The sequence below is a fragment of the Rhodamnia argentea genome, chromosome 1, assembly GCF_020921035.1.
Source record: "Rhodamnia argentea isolate NSW1041297 chromosome 1, ASM2092103v1, whole genome shotgun sequence".
NCBI classification, from domain to species: Eukaryota; Viridiplantae; Streptophyta; class Magnoliopsida; order Myrtales; family Myrtaceae; genus Rhodamnia; species Rhodamnia argentea.
The window spans coordinates 10,255,215-10,275,836 of NC_063150.1; the positions used below are offsets into that span (position 1 = coordinate 10,255,215).

At 39.3% G+C, this 20,622-nt stretch overlaps 3 protein-coding genes across 4 annotated transcripts; all 3 read right to left on the reverse strand.

The window, feature by feature from the left end:
• Positions 1-1,249: 1,249 nt before the first annotated feature.
• LOC125314439 (TMV resistance protein N-like) lies at positions 1,250-6,227 on the reverse strand. The gene is made up of 7 exons (XM_048276687.1): positions 5,732-6,227; positions 4,507-5,611; positions 4,142-4,420; positions 3,374-3,946; positions 3,074-3,238; positions 2,272-2,853; positions 1,250-1,903 (listed from the first exon to the last, which is right to left on the reverse strand). The coding sequence occupies exons 1-7, from the start codon at positions 6,202-6,204 to the stop codon at positions 1,250-1,252; spliced, it is 3,831 nt and encodes a 1,276-aa protein (XP_048132644.1). The 5' UTR covers positions 6,205-6,227.
• Positions 6,228-9,713: 3,486 nt separating this feature from the next.
• Positions 9,714-10,970, reverse strand: LOC115740318. Of its 2 annotated transcripts, XM_048272333.1 has the most exons (3): positions 10,910-10,970; positions 10,003-10,567; positions 9,714-9,956 (listed from the first exon to the last, which is right to left on the reverse strand). In XM_048272333.1, exons 1-3 carry the CDS (start codon positions 10,928-10,930, stop codon positions 9,943-9,945), a joined length of 600 nt encoding a protein of 199 aa, XP_048128290.1. In that variant the 5' UTR covers positions 10,931-10,970; the 3' UTR covers positions 9,714-9,942. The 2 variants fall into 2 exon arrangements, with proteins under 2 accessions (XP_048128290.1, XP_048128284.1); XM_048272327.1 differs by having other exon boundaries at positions 9,714-10,564; positions 10,910-10,937.
• On the reverse strand, positions 10,955-17,334 carry LOC115740325 (disease resistance protein Roq1-like; the record flags this gene model as incomplete). The annotated part of the gene is made up of 7 exons (XM_048276691.1): positions 16,763-17,334; positions 15,500-16,637; positions 15,135-15,413; positions 12,165-13,055; positions 11,203-11,763; positions 11,080-11,139; positions 10,955-11,005 (listed from the first exon to the last, which is right to left on the reverse strand). Coding segments are annotated over exons 1-7 (3,453 nt in total), but the record flags the coding sequence as incomplete, so codon positions are not given.
• Positions 17,335-20,622: the final 3,288 nt, after the last annotated feature.

The following is a 20,622-nucleotide window of genomic DNA, read 5'->3' on the forward strand; positions in this document are numbered from 1 at the left end:
GTCGATCGGCTGCGCCGTGTTCATTCCAATCAGAGTACTAAAATGCCAGTATTAGATGATTCAACAATAGTTTAGTTGGAGTAAAGATGGTGTAAGAGGATTATCATTTGGCCCCTTGGGCATTTGGATTTGTGCTAATTTGCCAACTGGTGTTTCAATTTTTTGCAAGAGTGCCAGTCAATAAATATTCATCATCAGAGTAGAAGGGGCAAAATACGAGCCATTAGATCGTACTGAAGCTGGTCAGTCGCTTTCTGGAAAGTTACATTATAGGATTCTTGGAGTTACACTCGATCAAACTCGTTATTAGCTTCTTTAAAAGTTACCTACTCGAAAGGGAAGTTATGATCACCAAAGTAAATATACTAACGATGTAGGATCAGAAAGTTTTATGAGAAGCTCAGATAATTTACGATATCTCGAAAAATGTACGATACTAGATTTCCCGAACTTATGAAAGCTTCAGGATACCTACTCCGTTCGAAGATATGTTACCATTACGGCACCTAAATTTACAAGGACTTTCCGGGAATAGGATCATCAAGATATAAACCCATAACCAAATTACTACCCTTAAAAGAAAGTTACAAACGATAGGCGCAGTCATGAGGAGAATGGAAAGTTGATAACCGTAGGTGCAGCGTAACTTGCGAGCAATTCAGGGGATTTGCAATTTTACGGGAATAATTATTGAGAAAAGTCGTTTATTTATGACGAATATTCCATGAACTATATAAAATATGATTTTAGAATGACTAATGAGTAATGACTTAGATTTCTTTCTGGCAATGAGCGAAGATCAACGTGCGGGTATGACAATATTATGTATAAAACTCGTTAGTGTCGTAAACCTTTTCTACTTCATCTGCAAACTGCATGAAAAATATTTAAAATTACTCAAATAAAGAGATAAGCGCACCATAAGTTTTGAAACTTGTTGCAAAAGTGCCATAAGTTCTTAAACTTTAATAACTACAATCGATTTCTAAAACTTGTCCAACTAGTGCAATTAGGTACTATCATCTGCGTCTAATTTGAGTACCGAAAAATGCCGATATGTTCATTTTAAATATGTTTTGAGTACACTCCCCAAAGATACTCGAGCCAAACATGATGCCCTGTTCTATTGAACTGAATCGTCTTGTGTGCCAATTCATCCTCTATCTATTCCCATATATTTAGTCTCACCCGAGAGATTGAATTGAATGCCATCTGTTACTTCCAACAACAACGCAGATGTCCTGGCGTATCAGGAAACATATCCCACCCCAAATTTGCTTCGTTTGCTCAATTGTTTCCTCAAGAGTTGCAAGCCAACACTACATCCCTCGACTCTTCCCATGTAATTTGTTTCACTGGCTTCCAGTTCCTCTGTACTCCTGTGACATTCGCTTGAATTTGTTGATCCGTCAGAATACTCCCAAAGTGCAGCTGGATCCACTAATTGATTGTCTTCGAGCACCTCTTTCAAATCATCTTCTAATTGCTCGCATCTTATCAGATATCCCAACTTTTTCACCGTTCCACCTGTTAGTGTAAGGCCAAGGGTAAATTGTAAGCAACTCTCTTGACCAAAATCAACTCCTCCCTCCAACATTCCCCACAGCATATTTGATTCTAGATATTGAATCCACATGTGGTCTGAATCAAATGAATCTAGATTTCCCGACAGCACATTTCGTCTTTGGCCGTTAACACGGGGCACGATGTCGAAGGATGTTTCCTTTCTACCATCTTCTACATTGAAAACAACGCAGAGAGCCAATCCTAGGAACTTGTTGTACAATTCCCGTGAAGCCTTGAAAGATATTATACCATCTTCGACGAGGACGAACTCCCTTGGCATCTCTCCTCCAGGGAGAAAATTTCGGTACTCAGGAAAAATTTGTGAATAGCGATACTTCTGTTAGAAAGAAATAGCCAAGTTTGTCAGCAGTTCAAGTAGAAGAGTTTTCGACCAAAAGAAAAAAGTAGAAGAGTTTGATTAGAGAAAATTCTTCTAATTCAACCAAAGCTAGGGTTCTATAATAACTAGACATATCAATCCTCGCTTGCTTTTTATAGAAACTCATGCAATAGAAATCATCCCCTTGCAAGTGATGTAGCCACCCTGATTCCATGCGTGCATAATCGCTTTATACTAGTGTTGTTTTATTTGTCTAGAATTTTCAGCTTTTGCATTATACAAACACAGTGCGCCCAACATACACTCTGTGTCAAACACACAATGCATGCATGCGCGCACTTGCTTGGTGAGAGAGAGAGAGAGACCTCAATTGAGATGTCAGCCGTGTTGAATCCTTCTTCCTTACGGCACGTTTCGCTATCTTGTAAATCTTCTGTTGCACGTGAACTTTCTTCCTTTGTGCTCGTTGGAGTATCTTCATGCGAAACCTCGTAGAGTAAAGCTGAATCCAGCAACTGATCGTCTTGAAGCGGAACATCCAAATCATTCTCTAGTCGCTTGCATATTAGTCGGAATCCACACTTTTTCACAATTGCACCACCCCATGCTCTAATCATAAACTGGAAACTGTCGTTTGGACCAGAAGCATCTCGTCCCCACAGTCGATCTGTTTCATGATACTCAAGCCACACATGATCCAAATCTATCGACATGGCAACGCTTGAACGGCCTTTCCACGTCCTTTCCCCATTAACAGATGCTAGAAAGTCAAAAGTGCCAGGACTGTCTTTTTTTACTCTGAATACAACACAGAAAGCTAGGCCTAGCAACTTCTTATACAAGTCCTTTGAAGCCATGAAAGATATATAACCATCTTCATTTGGGAGCAACCACTTTGGCATGTTTTCTCCAGGTAGAACTCTGAAAAGACTTGTGGGACGAGAATGCTGTGATAGATGTAGACTGTTAGATAGTCTTTTTAAATTGGCAACTAAAAAGAGGAGTTTCAATGAGTTAAGTGAGTAGGGTTTATCGATAGTCGGCAATGGTTTTACAAAGATTTCTTGTACTAAATTAGTGGAAACAAGATATGGATTTTCAGCCTATATATATATATATATATAGAGAGAGAGAGAGAGAGAGAGAGAGAGAGAGAGAGAGAGTAACCTCAAGGTTGAACAAATTATCCATGGTGAAGCCACTACAGAGCAGTTCATGGCATGAAGAGAAGTCAATATACCCACAATGCATATCGGAAGGAATTTTACTGAGAGAATTGCAACCACTTGCCAGTAGTTTAACGAATTCTGGAGTCTTTTGGATCTCTTGTAGCTGTTGGCAATACGAAACATCCAAAGAGAGCAATTTATATAGATGCCCGCATGGAGGAAGGATAGTAAAATTGTTTTCTGACAAATCCAAAAAATTTAAGAAGGGAAAACATGATTGATTCTCCAGGAACTCTACTTCGTATAGATTGCATCCATTAAGGTATAACCCTTTTAACTTAGGAAATCCGGTCTTCGTGTGAGGATCACTCGAATCTTCACCCTTCTTTGGAAACTTGATTAGTTTTGAGCAGCCTTGAAGCATCATAACTTCAAGATTTTGCAACCTGTAAATGCTAGACGGAAGGGTTGCCAATTTTTTACAACCATTTAAATCTATTTTCTCCAAAGAGACAAGTTTTTCGACCGATGCAGGAAGTTCCTCAATTGAAGTCCCTCTTAAATAAAGATGTCGCAAGCCTTTGATTTCATCCAGAATATCAGGAAATCTTTGCAATCCTGAGCAATTATCAAGGTTGAGAAGTTGAAGATTCTTGGACTCGAGCACATCGGAGAGATGAGAAAGTTTAGAGCACCCGCTTAAATTCAACTTCTGTAACTTGCTGTGATGCGCAATTGATTCGTGGGCATGCTCCAAGTTTTTGCACCCATGGAGATCCAATTCCTCGAGATTTGGAGTACAATCGAGGTCTGGCATATCAACCACCAACTGGCATTTACTGAAGTTAATGAACTTCAATTTTTCAAAGCCCTGCAAGAAACATGAAACCAACTTAGATAGACCTTTTAAGAAAAGTCACTTTGATCATAATCCAATCATCAGCGCATTCACAAGCATCATCAAAGTTCGTAATTGTCGCATTCAAATTGTTTCAAATAAAGTCTAATTCATGTAAGTGACTATAGCTATGGACATATAACAGATAAGGAAAACAAGACTGCGTACCATAAATTGATTCCTCAGTACTTGGATGTTACTTTTGTGGAGATCAAGCCCAGCTAACTTCTTTAGACCAGAGGAAAATTCTGGAATCCAAGGAGGACATTCGGGCCATTCAAACCATCTTAGTTCATTAGGAAGATAGATAGGACCTTGGAAAGAGTTGCGCACATTGATCATTATGAGCACCCTTAACCTTCTCATGTTTGTGAAAGCATCAGGTCCTATGTTGATTACTTCTGGCTTGGGTAAACGCAAAACTATGGCTTTTACTGCTTCTGTTCTCTATATTTATAGAATTTGCATCGCAATCAATATACTAAGTCAGAGAATAAGAGAGTAAAATCAATGTTTATACCAATAAATCTTACCATATTTCCCAACAAAACGTCAAGAATATCATCAATAAGCCATAGCCTGCTGCGTCTGTTAGGATCGTCTCGGCATTCGTGTTTGACAATGTCCATACCCATCAATTGAATCAAGTCATGCATTTGTAGGGTCTCTTTCCCTGCAGTTATCAAGGACTTCTCAACAAGAACTTGTACTCCAATAGTCGTGTCAAAGTCGCAGCAGTTAAGAACTTTCATAATATACTCTGTAGATAGCCCCTTGAAGAAACATGCAATATCAAGGAAGATCTCCTTTGCATAGTCCTCTAGTCCATCGTAACTTAGCTTAAGAACATCATTGATGGTTTTGTCCGGACTTTTGGCAAGTTTATTTAATGCACTTTCCCACTCATGTTCTCTTCTACCGCATAGGAAAGAGCCCAATACCTGAAGTGCTAAAGGAAGCCCGTTAGCATAATGCAACGCTCTATCCACAAGAGCCCTCCTTATTACTGTCCCGTTGTTTCTCAGAAAAGCATGCTTGTTAAAAAGTTTGAGATCTTCCCCATTCTTTAAAGGTTTAACTTCATATATGTGAACTTTATCTACCCCATGGGCAGTAAGCAGATGGCTATCTCTAGTAGTAATAATGATTCTGCTTCCTTTACCAAACCATTCACGCTCTCCAGCTAAAGCATTTAACTGTTTTCTATCATTGACATCATCGAGAACAATGAGAATTTTTTTGCGGCAAAGTCTCTCTTGCATCAAATTAATGCCTCCATCAACACTAAACACTGTTAATCCTTTTCCCAGTAATATCTCGGACAACAATTTTTCTTGCAAAGGAGCTAAATCCTTGGAATCTTTTGAAGTTTCCCAAATGTTTGCCAAAAAACATGAAGCCTCGAATTGTCTAAAGATATTATTGTAAAGGGCTTTAGCTAATGTTGTTTTTCCTATGCCTCCCTGTCCCCATAATCCTATCACAAGAACATCATCATCAGACTCAAGATTTAACATTGATTTCAGCTCTAATACTTGTGGATGTATTCCAATCGGATGCTTGGCAACGTGTAAGGGTGTTCGGTCTAGTTGCATAGAGATCTCCTTCACAATTCTCCTTATAAGCTTCGCTTCATCTCTGAAAAACATTGATTCAGCAGTTCAAATATGGTTCAATTTTTCCGCAGAAAAAAAGGAGAAATGATCAGCATGTGAAAAATAATGACAAAAGCAGTGCATCAATTCAATTACTACTAACTCATCATTCAAGGCCCAACCGGACAAGCTACCGGCTTCAAAGAGAGCCTCCTTCCATCTCTTCACTTTCTCTGAATCCTTGCCGAACTTGGACTCATGCTTAGCCATGGCTCTCGCATAACTCTTTCTTCCCCCTCTAACTTCTCTTGGTTCCACTTTGTAAAACACCGGTAACACGATCATGTCATTTTGCTTCTTGCACTCCATGATTTGCGCCACCTCTTCCAAACACCATGGCGAGGAAGCATAGTCCTCGGAAAACACGACGATCGCGACTCTCGAATCCTCGAGCGCCTTCATAAGCGCGGGTGATATCTGCTCTCCCTTCCTCAGTTCTTCACTGTCGATGTAAGCATATATTCCCGTCCGGTCTAAAGCTGCGTAGAGATGAGCGAGGAAGCTGTTGCGGACGTCCGAGCCTCTGAAGCTCAGGAAGACGTGGTAAGTCTTTCTCGGATTCGAAGAAGCAGCCATTGAAGGAGCTGAAGGTTTGACGTGCTTCGGGGAGAGTATCTACTCTCTGATCGGTTTACAACTCTTACCTCTCGTGCACAAATCACCCTGTTTTGGATTCTTTGACTTTCTCGAATCACGCGGCGCAAAACCGAATGGACAAAGACAGATCAGAACCCCCAACCCCGAGCTATCCTTTTCGGGCGTGCTTTCTGAAACAGCATACCTAAGAGTTGACCAACTTAAATGCAGGATGGCTTCAGACCAAAAAGTGGAGGCTGGCTCAATAAAGAATTCCTTGTTTATTGCATCATAAATGAATGACTCCAGGGCTTCTTGTCTTCCCATTTAATGCTCAAATTGTATTTTTTTTTTTCGCCTGTTCTATCTGTTTTTTTATTTTTACTCCGCCTCTTTCCAGAGCTCGAGAATTGAACATGCACTTATGATATCAGTGTCCTTACCTTATAATCTTTTTATCATGAGGACCGTAACAGCGTATATCTATGTATATGGAAAAAATATTGAGATTGTGGGAGCACCATTGTGCAGCCTTCACCACACATTTTCTCAAGGAAATCCAAGAAATGGCTTGGCCAGTTCATGAGTGAATCCCACGTCGTGGTTTGCCCGGTCTGCCAAGTGGAACTTCTTGAATTGGAAAGTGCAATAAGTCAACCAAAATTTTTATGATTATCATGCAACTTCTTTTCGTCGGTTCACGCACACTAGTATATTTTCTTTTTTTGGTCGGATATGCACACCGGTATTTTTTTTTCTAGTCATATTCTATTCTATTTTACAACCCACAACCTAAAATTTACTGAGTGTGCTATGTGTATTCGCAGGTTGCGAAATCCTGCTCTCTCTCTTCACGCGTCCCCAAACCGACTCCTTCGGAAGGTCGGGATTCGAATCTCTCACCTCCCTCTTCTCAAGTGAAAAGAGTGGTCATTGGAGCAAATCCTCCGTGGTTTCGCATACCAGTATTTCAAAAGCTTCTTTTCTCCTAAAGATCTCTATGTCAGGAGGAATTATATGTTTTATTTCCTATCTTAAAATTAGGGGTGGAAGTAGTTTTTGTGAAGCAATTGCTGACGGATCTAACATATGGGTCCGAATACAATCTTTTTGCAGTTGGAGATGACACAGAAATTTCAAAAGGTAGCTTTTCCATTCAAATTGGTGCATTTTTATAAGATTAAAAAAATTGACCGACAATTATATTTATTTATCTTAGCGAAAAAGCTCGTCTTGTAGATATTTTGTTGGTTGTCATTGGTTATTATATCATGATAGCATCATTTAGACGAATTATAGTCTCCAAAGCTCCTAATTGATAGACAATGCGTAGATACCATGTGCATTTGCGAAATTTTAGCAAAGCAAAAGAATTTCGGGAAAATTGTCCAAAAAGCCATAATTCTATTGCACTTTTTCCAATTCAATCATAAAATTTTTAATTTTGTCAAATTATTCCTAAAAATTTTCACATTGGACGCCGGTCGTCCTACACGGCACAACATGCGCCGACGTGAATAATTTTTAGCAATATCTTAATATTGCTTCGATTTTTTAGTTTTTCCTTTGTTTTTCTTATCTAGCGGCTGGCGAGGGTCATGGTCCTCGCCCATGGCCACGATGGTCTTGAGAAGAGGGGTCTGTAAAGGCCATAGACCAAGCCTAGGTCCCTTCCTTAGGCGACTCGCTCAAATCAATTGGTAGAGAGATTTTTAGCTAATCCTAAAGCAATACAATACTGTACTCAACCATGAACGCAGTGTCTAGTATTCTAGACTTGAAATACTACCAAAGAGAAATACTTCGATGAAGGTTATGATTGGCAACAATTGGTTGAGTGGATGGCCATGTATGTAAGATCTCTCTTTTCGTCATGTTCAACCATCTTTTGTTATGAAGAGAAGAAATTCAACAGTAAGTACGTAATGCTTCGTTCTCAAATCTTTAGTCCATTGATTTTGTACGAAGGATAAAAGTATGATGAACAATAGTTTAGTCGGACATAGATGGTGTAAGAGGATGGTGATTGAAGAGTGCTAATCAGTTTAGAATCACCACAAGAAGATATGCGTAATATAAATGACAAGGTGAGAAGTACCCCACGTGGTAGTGACATGTATCACAAAAAGCAGTACAACGAGTGAGTGATTCCAAAATTTAAGCATCAACAAAATTGATCGGTTATGTCACGTTAACAGTCTGACCGACACAAAATATTTTTCTCAAACAAAGGGATGGTTACACTTGGCCCCCTTGAATTTCTGCGTCTGTGCTAATTTGCCACCTGGTGAATTCAATTTTTGCAAGAGAGCCCATTGAGAAATATCAGTTGTGAGATTAGAAGGGTAAACATATGAGCCACTAGATCACATTAAAGCAGCTCAATAGCTTAAAGGAAAGTTGCGTATTATGGCATTCTTGGAGTTGCACATGTTAAGGAAAATCATGACATATAAGGATCATTACACGTCGATAGCTTCTTTAAAGTTAAGTATTCGAAGGAGAGTCATGATCATTGAAGTAAATGTACTAAAGATATATTATCAGAAAATTTAGCGAGAAACTTCGATTGTTTGTGATCTCTCGGAAAGTTTTCGAATGCTAGAAGTCTCAAACTGAAAAGAACTTCGAGGAAACCTACTCCCCTTGGAGAAATGCTACTAACATTGTCACCTAAAGTTACAAGGACTTTCCATGAGGTGCCGTCGTTGATATGACTTACTAGTTCACTAAATATAGGTACCGTAACTTACGAGTTGTTGAAGGAATTTTCTGTATGCTATTGGATAATTACTAAGTGATAGGATCATCCAGATATAAACACTACAATCAAATTACTAACCTTAAAGAAAGTTACTATCTAAAGGGGTGGTGATGATCAGGGGGACTCCGTGGGACTTACGACATTTCGAAAAAAAAAATTACCATGTACAAATACTCACAGTTACAAATAAGGAGGAAAATTACTGTATCAAAGGAGAACTGCAAAATGATAGCACCCCTCAACTCAAGAATAATGAAGAGATGTTCGTGATGGAAAGTTAATAACCATAGGTGCGGTATAACTTTCGAGGATTTCAGGTTATTTACAAATGTTCTAATTCGTCACATGACAGTTATTTGATGAAATTTAATATAGTAATTCAAGTTTACTGACGACTCAGATTAACATGCGGTTATAGCAAAGGTTACTTTTTGGCAATGAGCAAAGATTGACGTGCGGCTATAACGGTAGTATGTATAGAAACACATCAGCAGGGAGGGCCGCAAACCTTTTCTGCTTCATCTATAAACTGCATAAAAAAAGATTTGAAATTACTCAAGTAAAGCGAGACAATATTGGCAAATAAAATATGAATTCAATTTCTAGAAAGATAAGTACACCAGAAGTCCTAAAATTTGCTACGAAAGCGCAATCAAGCCCCAAAGCTTTCAAAAGGTGCAACCGAGTCCGAAAACTTATCCAATCTTTACAATGAAGCACTCTTGTTAGCACCCTACAATCTGAGTAACGAGAAATACTGACAAGTCTTTTTATTAACAAAATATGACAACACATGCCAGAGATACTTGAGCCAAACATGATGCCCGTCTTAATGAATTGAAGTGTCCTGCGTGCCAAGTGGCCCTCCATTCCTGCACATAAATTTGATCTCACACGAGAGATTGAATTGAACGTCAAGGCAGATGTCCCCGGATATCAAGAAACATATGCCACCCCTAATTTGTTTCGCTGGCTTAATGACGGTTTCCTTTTAAGAGCTGCAAGCCAATACTACTCCAGTCGCATCTTCCCACGTCTTTCTTCAAATTTTTCGTATTCATCCATTCTGCGTGGGAGATATTTACGTAAGAATTCTCTTAACTCCATTTCACATAGTGAAGCTAGATCCACTAGCTGATTGTCTTCGAGTGCAGCCTTTAGATCATCGTCTAGTTGCTCGCATCTTAGCACATATCCCAACTTTTCCACGGCTCCACCCGATACTCTGAGAGTGAGGCTAAATCGTAAATCATTCTCGTCAAATTCAAGAAAATCGACATCTCCCTCCAACACTCCCCACAGCACATTTGGTTTGAGGTATTGAATCCACATCTGAACCGAATCAAATGAACCGAGAGCTCCTGATAGCGCATTTCGCCTTTTGCCATTGACATGTGGCACGATGTCAAAAAATATTTCCTTTTCTCCATCTTCTACACTGAACACAACACAAAGAGCCAATCCTAGGAACTTATCATAAAAGTCCTGTGAAACCATGAAAGATATGGTATCGTCTTCAACAAGTATGAACTCCTCTGGCATCTCTCCTTTAGGGAGAACAACTCTGTAAAAAGAACTAATTCCAGAATAGCGATACTGCTGTTACACGAGTAAATTGTTAGAAGTACCCAAGTTGGTAATTAGTTCACAATAGAAGAGTTTGATTTGAGAACTTTTCTTGTAAGTCAAGCAAAGCTAGAGGTCAATAATAATTAAACATATCGATCCTTCCTTGCCTTTTATATAATTCTCAATGAAATCATTCACTTGCAAGTGTGGTAGCCACCCCTATTACATGTATGTGCAGAATCACTTCATGTTAAATTTGCTTGTTTGTCTAGAATTTTCAGCTTTTGGATTATACAAACACAGTGCGCCCGACATACACTCCATATCAACACCCACAAACTTAAGAATGCACGGAGAGAGAGAGAGAGATACCTCAATTGAGAAGTCAGCCATGATAGTTTCTTCTTCCCCATATGAACTGTCTCCCTCGGTGCTTGTTTCATTATTATCTTCATGGTTTAGCCACCGCTATTACAGGTGCATAGTCACGTATATGAGAGAGAGAGAGAGAGAGAGAGAGAGAGAGAGAGAGAGAGTTTTACCTCAAGTGAGAGGCTAGCGATGTCCGACTCTTTGTAGATGAAGTTTCTCGAACTATTTGCCTCTGTGCCAGTTTTGCTATCTAGCAAATCTTTTGTTTCACTTGAACTTTCTTCCTCATTTGCCCCTGTGCTAGTTTTACTATCTAGCAAATTTTCTGTTTCACTTGAACTTTCTTCCTCTTTGCTTGTTTCGCTATCTTCATGCCAAATCTCATAGAGCAGAGTTGGATCCAGCAAATGGTCGTCTTGAAGCAGAACCTCCAAATCGTCCTCTAGTGGCTTGCATATTAGTCGAAATCCACACTTTTTCACAATTACACCACCCGATGCTCTTACGCCAAACTGGAAAGAACTCGAGTCATTGGGACCAAAATCGATCTTTTCCCATATCTCCTCTGCATCGAAAAAGTCAAGCCACACATGATCTGAATGCAATGGACTGACTGTCGTTGTCACTGCAATTGTATTCTTGAATTTGCCGTTAACGTATGGAATTAGCCTCAATTTGACACTTCCTTGTCCTTGCTCTGCCCGGAATACAACACCGCAAGCTAATCCTAGGAATTTCTTATACAAGTCCTTTGAAGCCACGAAAGATATATAACCCTCTTTATCAGGGAGCAACCACCGTGGCATCTCTCCTCCAGGTAGACTAAAATCGCTCCAAAATGTGCTGCGAAGCTTCTGTCATAGATGTAGACTGTTAGATAGTTTTTCAAAGTTGGCACCTAAAAAAGAGGAGTTTCATTAAGTGGGTAGTCCTAGAGTTCAGCTATAGTTTAGCAATATCATTACGAAGATGGCTACTACTTAATTGGTGGAAACAAGGCATTTATTGTTGAAGTTTTTCGTTGGGCGATCCTTGTAATCCTACAGCGAGCTAGAGTTATACAAATAAAGAGAATATCCATTTCGCTGCCTTATAGCCTCTTCCACTACATATGCAGAATCACTTTCTCCATGTTTGCTTTTCTTAATTAGCCCACTGATCCAGTATTTTCAGCCTCTCACAATATACAACACTTGGTGCAAACCACCATGTAGACGACTCCATATTAATCACAGAGAGAGCGAGAGAGACTAACCTCAGGATTAACCTCGGGCTTGAACAAATCATTCATGGTGAGCCCATTACGGGCCAGTTCATGGCATGAAGTCAAGTGAATATTCTCAACCTCACATATGTCGGAGGGAACTTTAATAAGAGATTCGCAACTTTCTGCGTACAGATCAACCAATTGCCCTGGAATCTGAAGGATCTCTTGTAGTTGTCGGCATTCCGAAACATCCAACAAGGACAAATTATGTAGTCGCCCGAATGTAGGAAGGTGAGTAAAATTGTTTCCCGACAAAGTCAAATGTCTTAAGTATGGAAAACAGGAATGATTTTCTAGGAACTCTACTTCTAATAGATTGCATCCGTCAAGGCTTAAAATCAGTAACTTAGGAAAACCCGTCTTGCTATGGAGATCACTCGAATCCTCCTCCTCCTTTGGGAATTTGATTAGTTTTGAACAGCCATCAAGCCGTAGGCTCTCAAGACTTGGCAACCTGTAAATGCTAGACGGAAGGACTGCCAGTTTTTTGCAATTAACTAAACTCATATTTTCCAAAGAGATGAGATTTTCTATGGATGCTGGAAGTTCCTCGATAGAAGTCCCTTTTAAATAAAGTTCTTGCAACCCTTCCATTTTATCCGGAATATCAGGGAATCTTCCCAACTTTGAGCAACCAGTAAGATTGAGAAGTTGAAGATTCTTGGACCGAAGCACATCAGAGAGATGATGAAGGTTAGAGCACCCTTTCAAATTCAACATCTGTAACTTGGCATGGTATGCAACTGATTCGTGAGCACGCTCCAAGTTTTTGCACCCATGGAGATCCAGTTCCACGAGATTTGGAGTCAAATTGAGGTCCGGCATACAAACCACCGACGGACATTCACTGAAGTTAAGGAACTTCAAATTTTTAAAGTCCTGCAAGAAACATCCCGACGGGAAAGAAGAAACGGAGATAAAAATATGTAATAAAAAACAGTTGATCCGTCGAATATCTAAATTCGATCCTATCAATGATGCAAGAAAGTAATGGAAATTCGCACAACACAAGAATTTACGTGGTTCGGCAGCGGAGATGTTCCGCCTACCTATGTCCACGGGGAGATGAGATCTGTTTCACTAATAACGTAGAAAAGTGTACAGCCGCTCTTTCTCACACCCTCTCTATATAATAGAGACCTGTTTCGCCCTAAATATACATAGCGAAACCCTATATGGCACAAATTACAAAATTGCCTACATAGCCTAAAATATTTAATTTTCCCATAGAAATCCTTCTATAACCGAACATAAAACGTCTGCGGCGGCTCGGGGGCGCTGCCCCCGCGAACCCCGCCGGGGCGGCCCCCTCGGACCCCCTTGCTGTCCGGTCGCGGGGGCCTTTCGGAACCGCCTCATAATCTCTTGGATAACAGAATACAAGACATCAACCTCAACATGATCATCATTCAATTTCAAGCCACATGTTGATCAGAATTCAGTTGATCATATGGTGTTATATAGAGCATTCCCTCTCCTTTTTCAAATACGAGTTTAATAAGCGATCCTTGGAAATTGGCCAGAAGAGAAGATAAACAAAAAAATAATGTCGTGTAATGCCACATACACGAGAGTTCTATCAAGCGACGTAGAAGAGTAATCATTCCAATGCTAAGTGGCGTGACCACTTCCTACATATCCGTGCAGCAAAAATGCTCCTAATTCAGGGAGGAAGGGAGTGTGTGAAAGCTCAAGAGGGAGCACATGAGCCACGGTCAATCCTTTGGCAACTAATTCATCACATGAATTTAAGCTAACATAGGTGGCACTTGATAGATCTGCAATCTTATGCAGGGATACGCAACCTGCCGCAAAGGTGGTGGACATCACTTAGTAGGTCGTATGGTGGCTGGTTGATCAATTTTCCAGAATCGCTCATTTTGTACCATGTAGTAAGACCCTCAATGCGTTACGTGCTGCTGAACTTTACATTAGTGAAATTGTGTGTCCACGTGGTATTCCGAAGAAAACCCCTTATGTCAAGTTTATCAGTCACTTTTGCCATACATTATGAACAATGGGGACTTAAAGCCTCAGTTTAGTTTTGCTAGCCATCTTATTAAGGAGTTATATCAGAAAACATGTTAAACAACGGGATTTATTACTGGTTCATGCTCAGTTTGCATATAATGAGTCGGTGATTCAAAACCATTCGAAAATACCAATTTGAAGTTGTGTGCCGAAAGCATCTTTTTAAATCCTTAGGATCTTACATCTTTTTATGATTGCGTTAGTCTTGATTACAATTTGACAGCATTGTTGCCTCTTTGAGTCTCGTACTTGAGGTACATTATCTTTTCTTTATTTGGAGGTTACTCAAAGGTATTCTAGGCTCCTAGTAGTAGGTGCCCTCTGGTCTCCCATTGTAAGCACACTTAATTTATACAACGAAGTTTCCTCCTATTTTTTCTTGGTCATTCTCTTAGTCCCTTTGGTGGATTCATGAGCGATCAAGAGAGTGCCGCATCCTTCAAGTGGCCTACATAGTCTCTTCCTTTCCTCCTTAGTGGGGTTTTTCCTCTTCATAGCACATTCATCATTGAATTTTTTTAACTCATGTCACCAGTCAGTTCTTATTCTAATTTAAGTTCATCCTTTTTATAATCTTTGGTACTGGTAACATTTTGAAAATGAGATTGGACTTTTTTATTGGATCTTTTTTGTTGGAATCGACAATTAAGATTCACATAGGAAAGTGCTCAATACTCCCCTAAAACGGGAAGATTCCACTTATGTTGATTCATGCAGTAGATCGACATCCTGTATTAAATGTTTTAATCAAATCTAAACAATTTAATAGATGCAGATGTTTCTTGAGCACATTAACGAGCATCATCAGAATTAGTAATCGTTGCATTCAAAGTTTTCCATAAGACATATATGTATCCATAATCACATGCATGCAGATTTAGATAAATAAAAGATAAGAAAAGAAAGACAATTCATATAAATGCACACCTTAAATTGCTCCCTTGCCACTTGGACGTTGCTGTTGCGCAGATCAAGTCCCACCAACTTCTTCGGACCGGAAGAGAATTCGGGAACCCAAGGAGGACATTCAGGCCATTCAAACCATCTCAATTCATTAGGAAGACAGATGGGACCTTGGAAAGCGTTATGCACATTAATCATGATGAGCAACCTCAATCTTCTCATGTTTCTGAAAGCATTGGGACCTATGTATATTGCTTCTGTCTGGGGTAAATCCAAAACTATGGCTTTTATTGCATTTGTTCCCTGCATTTTTAGAAGTTGCATTGCAATTAATATGCGAAGTCAGAGAACAAGAGAGTAAAATCAGTGTTTAAACTGCCAAAACTTACCATATCCCCTGACAGAACATCATGGACATCTTCACAAAGCCATAACCTGCTGCGTCTTCCAGGATCATCGCTGCATTCTTGTTTGACAATATCCGTTCCCATCAACTGAATCAAGTCATGCATCTGTAGTGTCTCCGTTTCTCTATGTGTTTCTCTATGTGTTGAGGGCTTTTTAACAGTTATTAAGGACTTCTCAACAAGAACTTGTACTCCAATCATTGCGTCAAAGCTGCAACTGTTAAGGACCTTCATAATGTACTCTGTAGATCGCCCCTTGAAGAAACATGCAATGTCAAGGAATATCTCCTTTGCATAGTCCTCTAGTCCATCATAACTTAACTTGAGGACATCATTGATGGTTTTGTCAGGACTTTTGGCAAGTTTATTCATTGCACTTTCCCACTCTCGTTCTCTTCTACCACGTAGGAAAGAGCCCAATACCTCAAGTGCTAAAGGAAGTCCATTAGCATAACGCAAAGCACTGTAGACAAGATCCCTCCTTATCACTATTTCGTTATTTCTAAGAAAAGCATGTTTCTTGAATAGATCAAGAGCTTTGTCATACTCTAGAGTTTTAACTTCATAGATATGATCTTTATCTATCCCATGGAGAGTTAATAGATGGTTATCTCTAGTAGTGATGATGATTCTGCTTCCTTTACCAAACCATTCAGGCTCTCCAGCTAAAGCACTTAACTGCTTCACGTCATCGACGTCGTCGAGAACAAGGAGAACTTTCTTGCGGCAAAGTCTATCTTGCATCAAATTAATTCCTCCATCAACACTAAACACTGTTAGCCCTTTTCCCAGTAATATCTCGGACAACAATCTTTCTTGCAAAGGAACTAAATCCTTGGAATCTTTTGAAGTTTCCCGGACGTTTGCCAAAAAACATGTAGCCTCAAATCCTCTAAAGATATCATTATAAAGGGCTTTTGCTAATGTTGTTTTTCCTATGCCTCCTGGTCCCCATAATCCTATCATGAGAACATCATCCTCAGACTCAAGATTTAACATTGATTCCAGCTCTACAACTCGTGGATATATTGCAACTGGATGCTTGGCAACATGTAAGGGTGTTCGGCCTAGCTGCATAGAGATCTCTTTCACGATTTTCTTTATAAGCTTTGCTTCATCTCTGATAAAATCCGGAAAGGTACTTCAGACATAATTAACTTTCATGGGAAGAAAGAAGAAGATGTGATTCAGCATCTAAAAGGAAATAACGAAGCAGCGTCACTTGTATCACTACTTAGTACTCACTTGTCCTTCAATTCCCACCCAGACAAGCTACCGGCATCAAAGAGAGCCTTCTTCCATCTCTTCACTTTCTCCGAATCTTTCCCGAGCTTGCTCTCGTGCTTAACCATAGCTTCTCGGTAGCTCTGTCTCGGCGTTCTCACCTCCCGGGATTCCACTTTGTAAAATACGGGAAAGACCACGAGGTCTCTTCGCTCCTTGCACTCCATGATCTTTGCCACTTCTTCCAAGCACCACGGCGAGGAAGCATAGTCCTTGGAGAAAACGACGATCGCGATGCGCGAGTCCTCGATTGCCTTTGTAAGAGCCGGCGATATCTGCTCTCCTTTCCGGAGCTCCTCGCTGTCGACGTAGGCATAGATTCCTCTACGGTCAAGAGCCGTGTGGAGATGGCCGAGGAAGCTGTTCCGGACGTCCGTTCCTCTGAAACTCAGGAAGACATGGTAATTCCCTCTCGGGTTCGAAGAAGCAGCCATTAGAGGAGCTGAAGGTTGATTTGCTTGCCCGCAGGATGTGTACTGTCTGGTCGGGTTGCAGCTCTCTCTCTCTCTCTCTCGTTTATGTATGGCTTTGTTCTTTTGACCATGTGATGTGACCTTGTCGAATCACGCGGCGGCCGCCAGAATGGGAAAAAGACCAAGAAAAGTTGGAATTGCGATGCAGATTTTTCAGAGAAGAGAACCGGTCATGGCGGAAGACTTCTCCTGGAACAGTGTCTTCACATTCAAGTGGGACCTTTTCTCAAATTACAGTAAAAAAAATAAAATTAAATCAGCGAGAAAAAAAAAAATGCGCTCATTAGAAATAAACGTAGGCCTTCTACTAGCTATATCGCTAATGTAAAACATTCTTCGCTAACTATGTAGTTACTTTGTAAAATTTTATCGTAAATTGAAAACTAATTTCCAATACACACTAAAATAATTTAAAATATACTATTTTTTTAGCATGTCATAAATGAAACACAAATTTTAATACATTATGTTTGAAGTTCGATTGAAGTATGGGACAGTTCTCATATTAAGAACTTATTTTTTTCTTTAAATGTTGCGTTGTCCAAAATACATACAAACATAGCAGCCGAATAATAAAATTATCCACTGAAAAAAAAAAAAACAAATTATCCTCCTTGATACAAAGTACAAGTCCTTCACTATCATTTTGTAGCTTTTGTCCTAAATCAAAAAGGATTTTTACCCACACCTTCACGTGCAGATATTTACATTTTGTGACGCACGGCTACGAATTTATTTATTATCATCCACAAGTTGGATGCCATCATCTTCTGTGACATTTTTTGCAGAAGATTGAAATATATAAAATCTAGAAAATTTAGGCCCAAATTTATGAAAATGAGGTAAAACTAGCCTCATATAAGCTTATTCCATTTTTAGGGATTTTCTAAATTTTTTGTGATTTTTTAAAAATTTTCAAATATTTTTTTTGAAATTTTTTATTTTTATTTTTATTTTTATTAGGTTGAGGGAAAAATAAGGAGAAAACAGAAAAGGAAAAAGAAAAGATATGAGATTTCATTTTATTTTGTGATTTTCAAAAGTGATTCTTTTTTCCGGAATAATTTTTTTTTAATTCTGAATTTTGCTCTAAAATTAATTATGATTTTCTAAAACGGATTTCGGAAACAGAATCAAAATCAAATTTATTTGCGTTACCAAACGCGATTCTCATCTTTTTTTCTTTTTGTTTCCAAAATCAGAATGAGAAAATGAGAATAGTTATCATGAAGACCCTTGAAGCCGCGGAAAGAAAATTTGCATCGTTCAACAAAACGAACACAATGTTAGGAATTATAAAATTGAAGAAGAGGGCGACACTTTTCAGACGTGCACTTGACATGTTAAAATATCAGCGGAGCGCGCACTACTTCCATCAATCCACTTCATTGTATCCAGAAGATACGTTTTAAAATATTAGTGGAGGCAGATGCTTTTATTATTTATTTTTTTTAATTGCTTCTTTTGTTTTCCATCAGAAGTGTTGTCGACTTCTGTTTCCTTTTTTGATTTGTTTTATTGGGGCTTTTTGAAATCCATCATAAGTAGGGGTGAGGATGGCCGGATCCAAATCTAGATCCTAAACCCGACCATGTTATAATCGGTTCCCGGTTTTTAGAGCTGAGAACCGATCCTATTTGTCTTGAAACTTGTTTTGGAACCGATCCTGTTTTTTGGTCCGGTTTCGGGGTTTACCCAAAAACCTATTTTTTTTATAATCAAAATAATATGAGTATCGATGAAATAAGTAATAAAAATTACAATTCACCAAAAGCAATAATCCAAAATATAATAGATAATACGACAAGATGGGAAGAAATAGATGACCGAGAGGCGGTGAGGGACGTGAGGCAACCAAAGGGCAAGTGACGATGGACTAGACACTAAGGTTTTTTTTTTTTTTTTGTAATAACTAAAAACCGGTTCTAAAATCGGTCCGGGTGGGTCTTCACTTAGAACAGGAAACCGGACCGGTTTCAACCGATTCTCAAAAATTGGAACCGATTCCCGGACCGGTTTAAGTAGGAACTAATTCCCGATCATGTTTTTCGGGTGGGCCGATCCGGTTCCGAGTAAACCCGGTCCGGTTGCACACCCCTAATTAGAAGTGTTGTCGACTTTTGTGTTGTAAGTACGGGGGGAGTCGCCTGTGTATATATAGAAGCCATTGAAGCAGAATAAGCTGTGTGTGGTCCTCGCATCCATCAGTGTTCTCCAACAAAATATTTTCTCCATTCATTTTGTGCCTCACTTCTAAATTTCCAAAGGACACCTTGCTTGTTTTGGTTTCAACACACAATTGCCAACATTAAAATTTGAGCACGTGTTAATATTTTCACTTTCCTAGTGGAGAAACTCATTTTTTTCCATGCGAATAATGTTCGTAGATGACTACAGGGTCGCACGTCTAGCAGTGCTTAATTGCGTAAGCGTCCGGCAATGCGGAAGCCCATGAGACAACATGCAAATCACGTGAAATAAGTCCAAACCTTTGGCCGGTGCAAATGACTCTAATTTAAAACAGCTCGTGCCGGTTTTTTTTTTTTTTTCGGGGGCCGAAAAACAGTTTGTACTTAATTAGCGGATTTAAAATGGGCCACTTTTGGTACGCGGGTCAGAAAAGTTTTGATCGTGCTTAGTAGGGTTCTAAGGAAACATAAAAAAAAATTTCATTCAAGTTTTTAATAGCCGACCAGAATCATTACGTGGATGGTTAGAAAAATGAGTACAGTAAAAATGAAACCTGCTATTTACCGTTTTACGATGGTCAAGCAACCTCGTTTTGTCGGACAACGCACCAATATTTCATTGGCTTCCCTTTTGAGGATCTGTACCAAGAGGAACTACATGTGCTTTATGTTGCCCGTTGCCTTTTGCCTCGTAAAGAAACAAGCGGTGAAAAATCCTCTCGGTCATTCCCTCAACGGCGCCGTTACGTTAAGACGGACGCATCTATGTGTATCAATCCATACATAAAGGGAACAGGCTTGCCGGTCTCAGAGCCACTCCGGAGATAAGGTAATTTTGTCAGAGTCCCACGTAAGCAATTGTTCGGGGAGAATTGTCGGATAAAACAAAGTCCCAGACTTTTTACACTTTTATTAATTTAATCTTAAATTTTTTAATATTGTCAATTCACTCTTAAATCTTTTTGTATTTGTACAAATTCAATCCATTCATTCTAACAAAAAAAAAATAAAAAATTCAATCCATTTGACCATCTTTGACCGGCCGCCACTCACACAAATGTCAGTTGGCGTTGACGTGAATAATTTTTAATAATATTTTAATATTTTTTCGAATTATTATTTTATTATTTTATTTTCTTTATTTTTCCTTTCTTCTTCC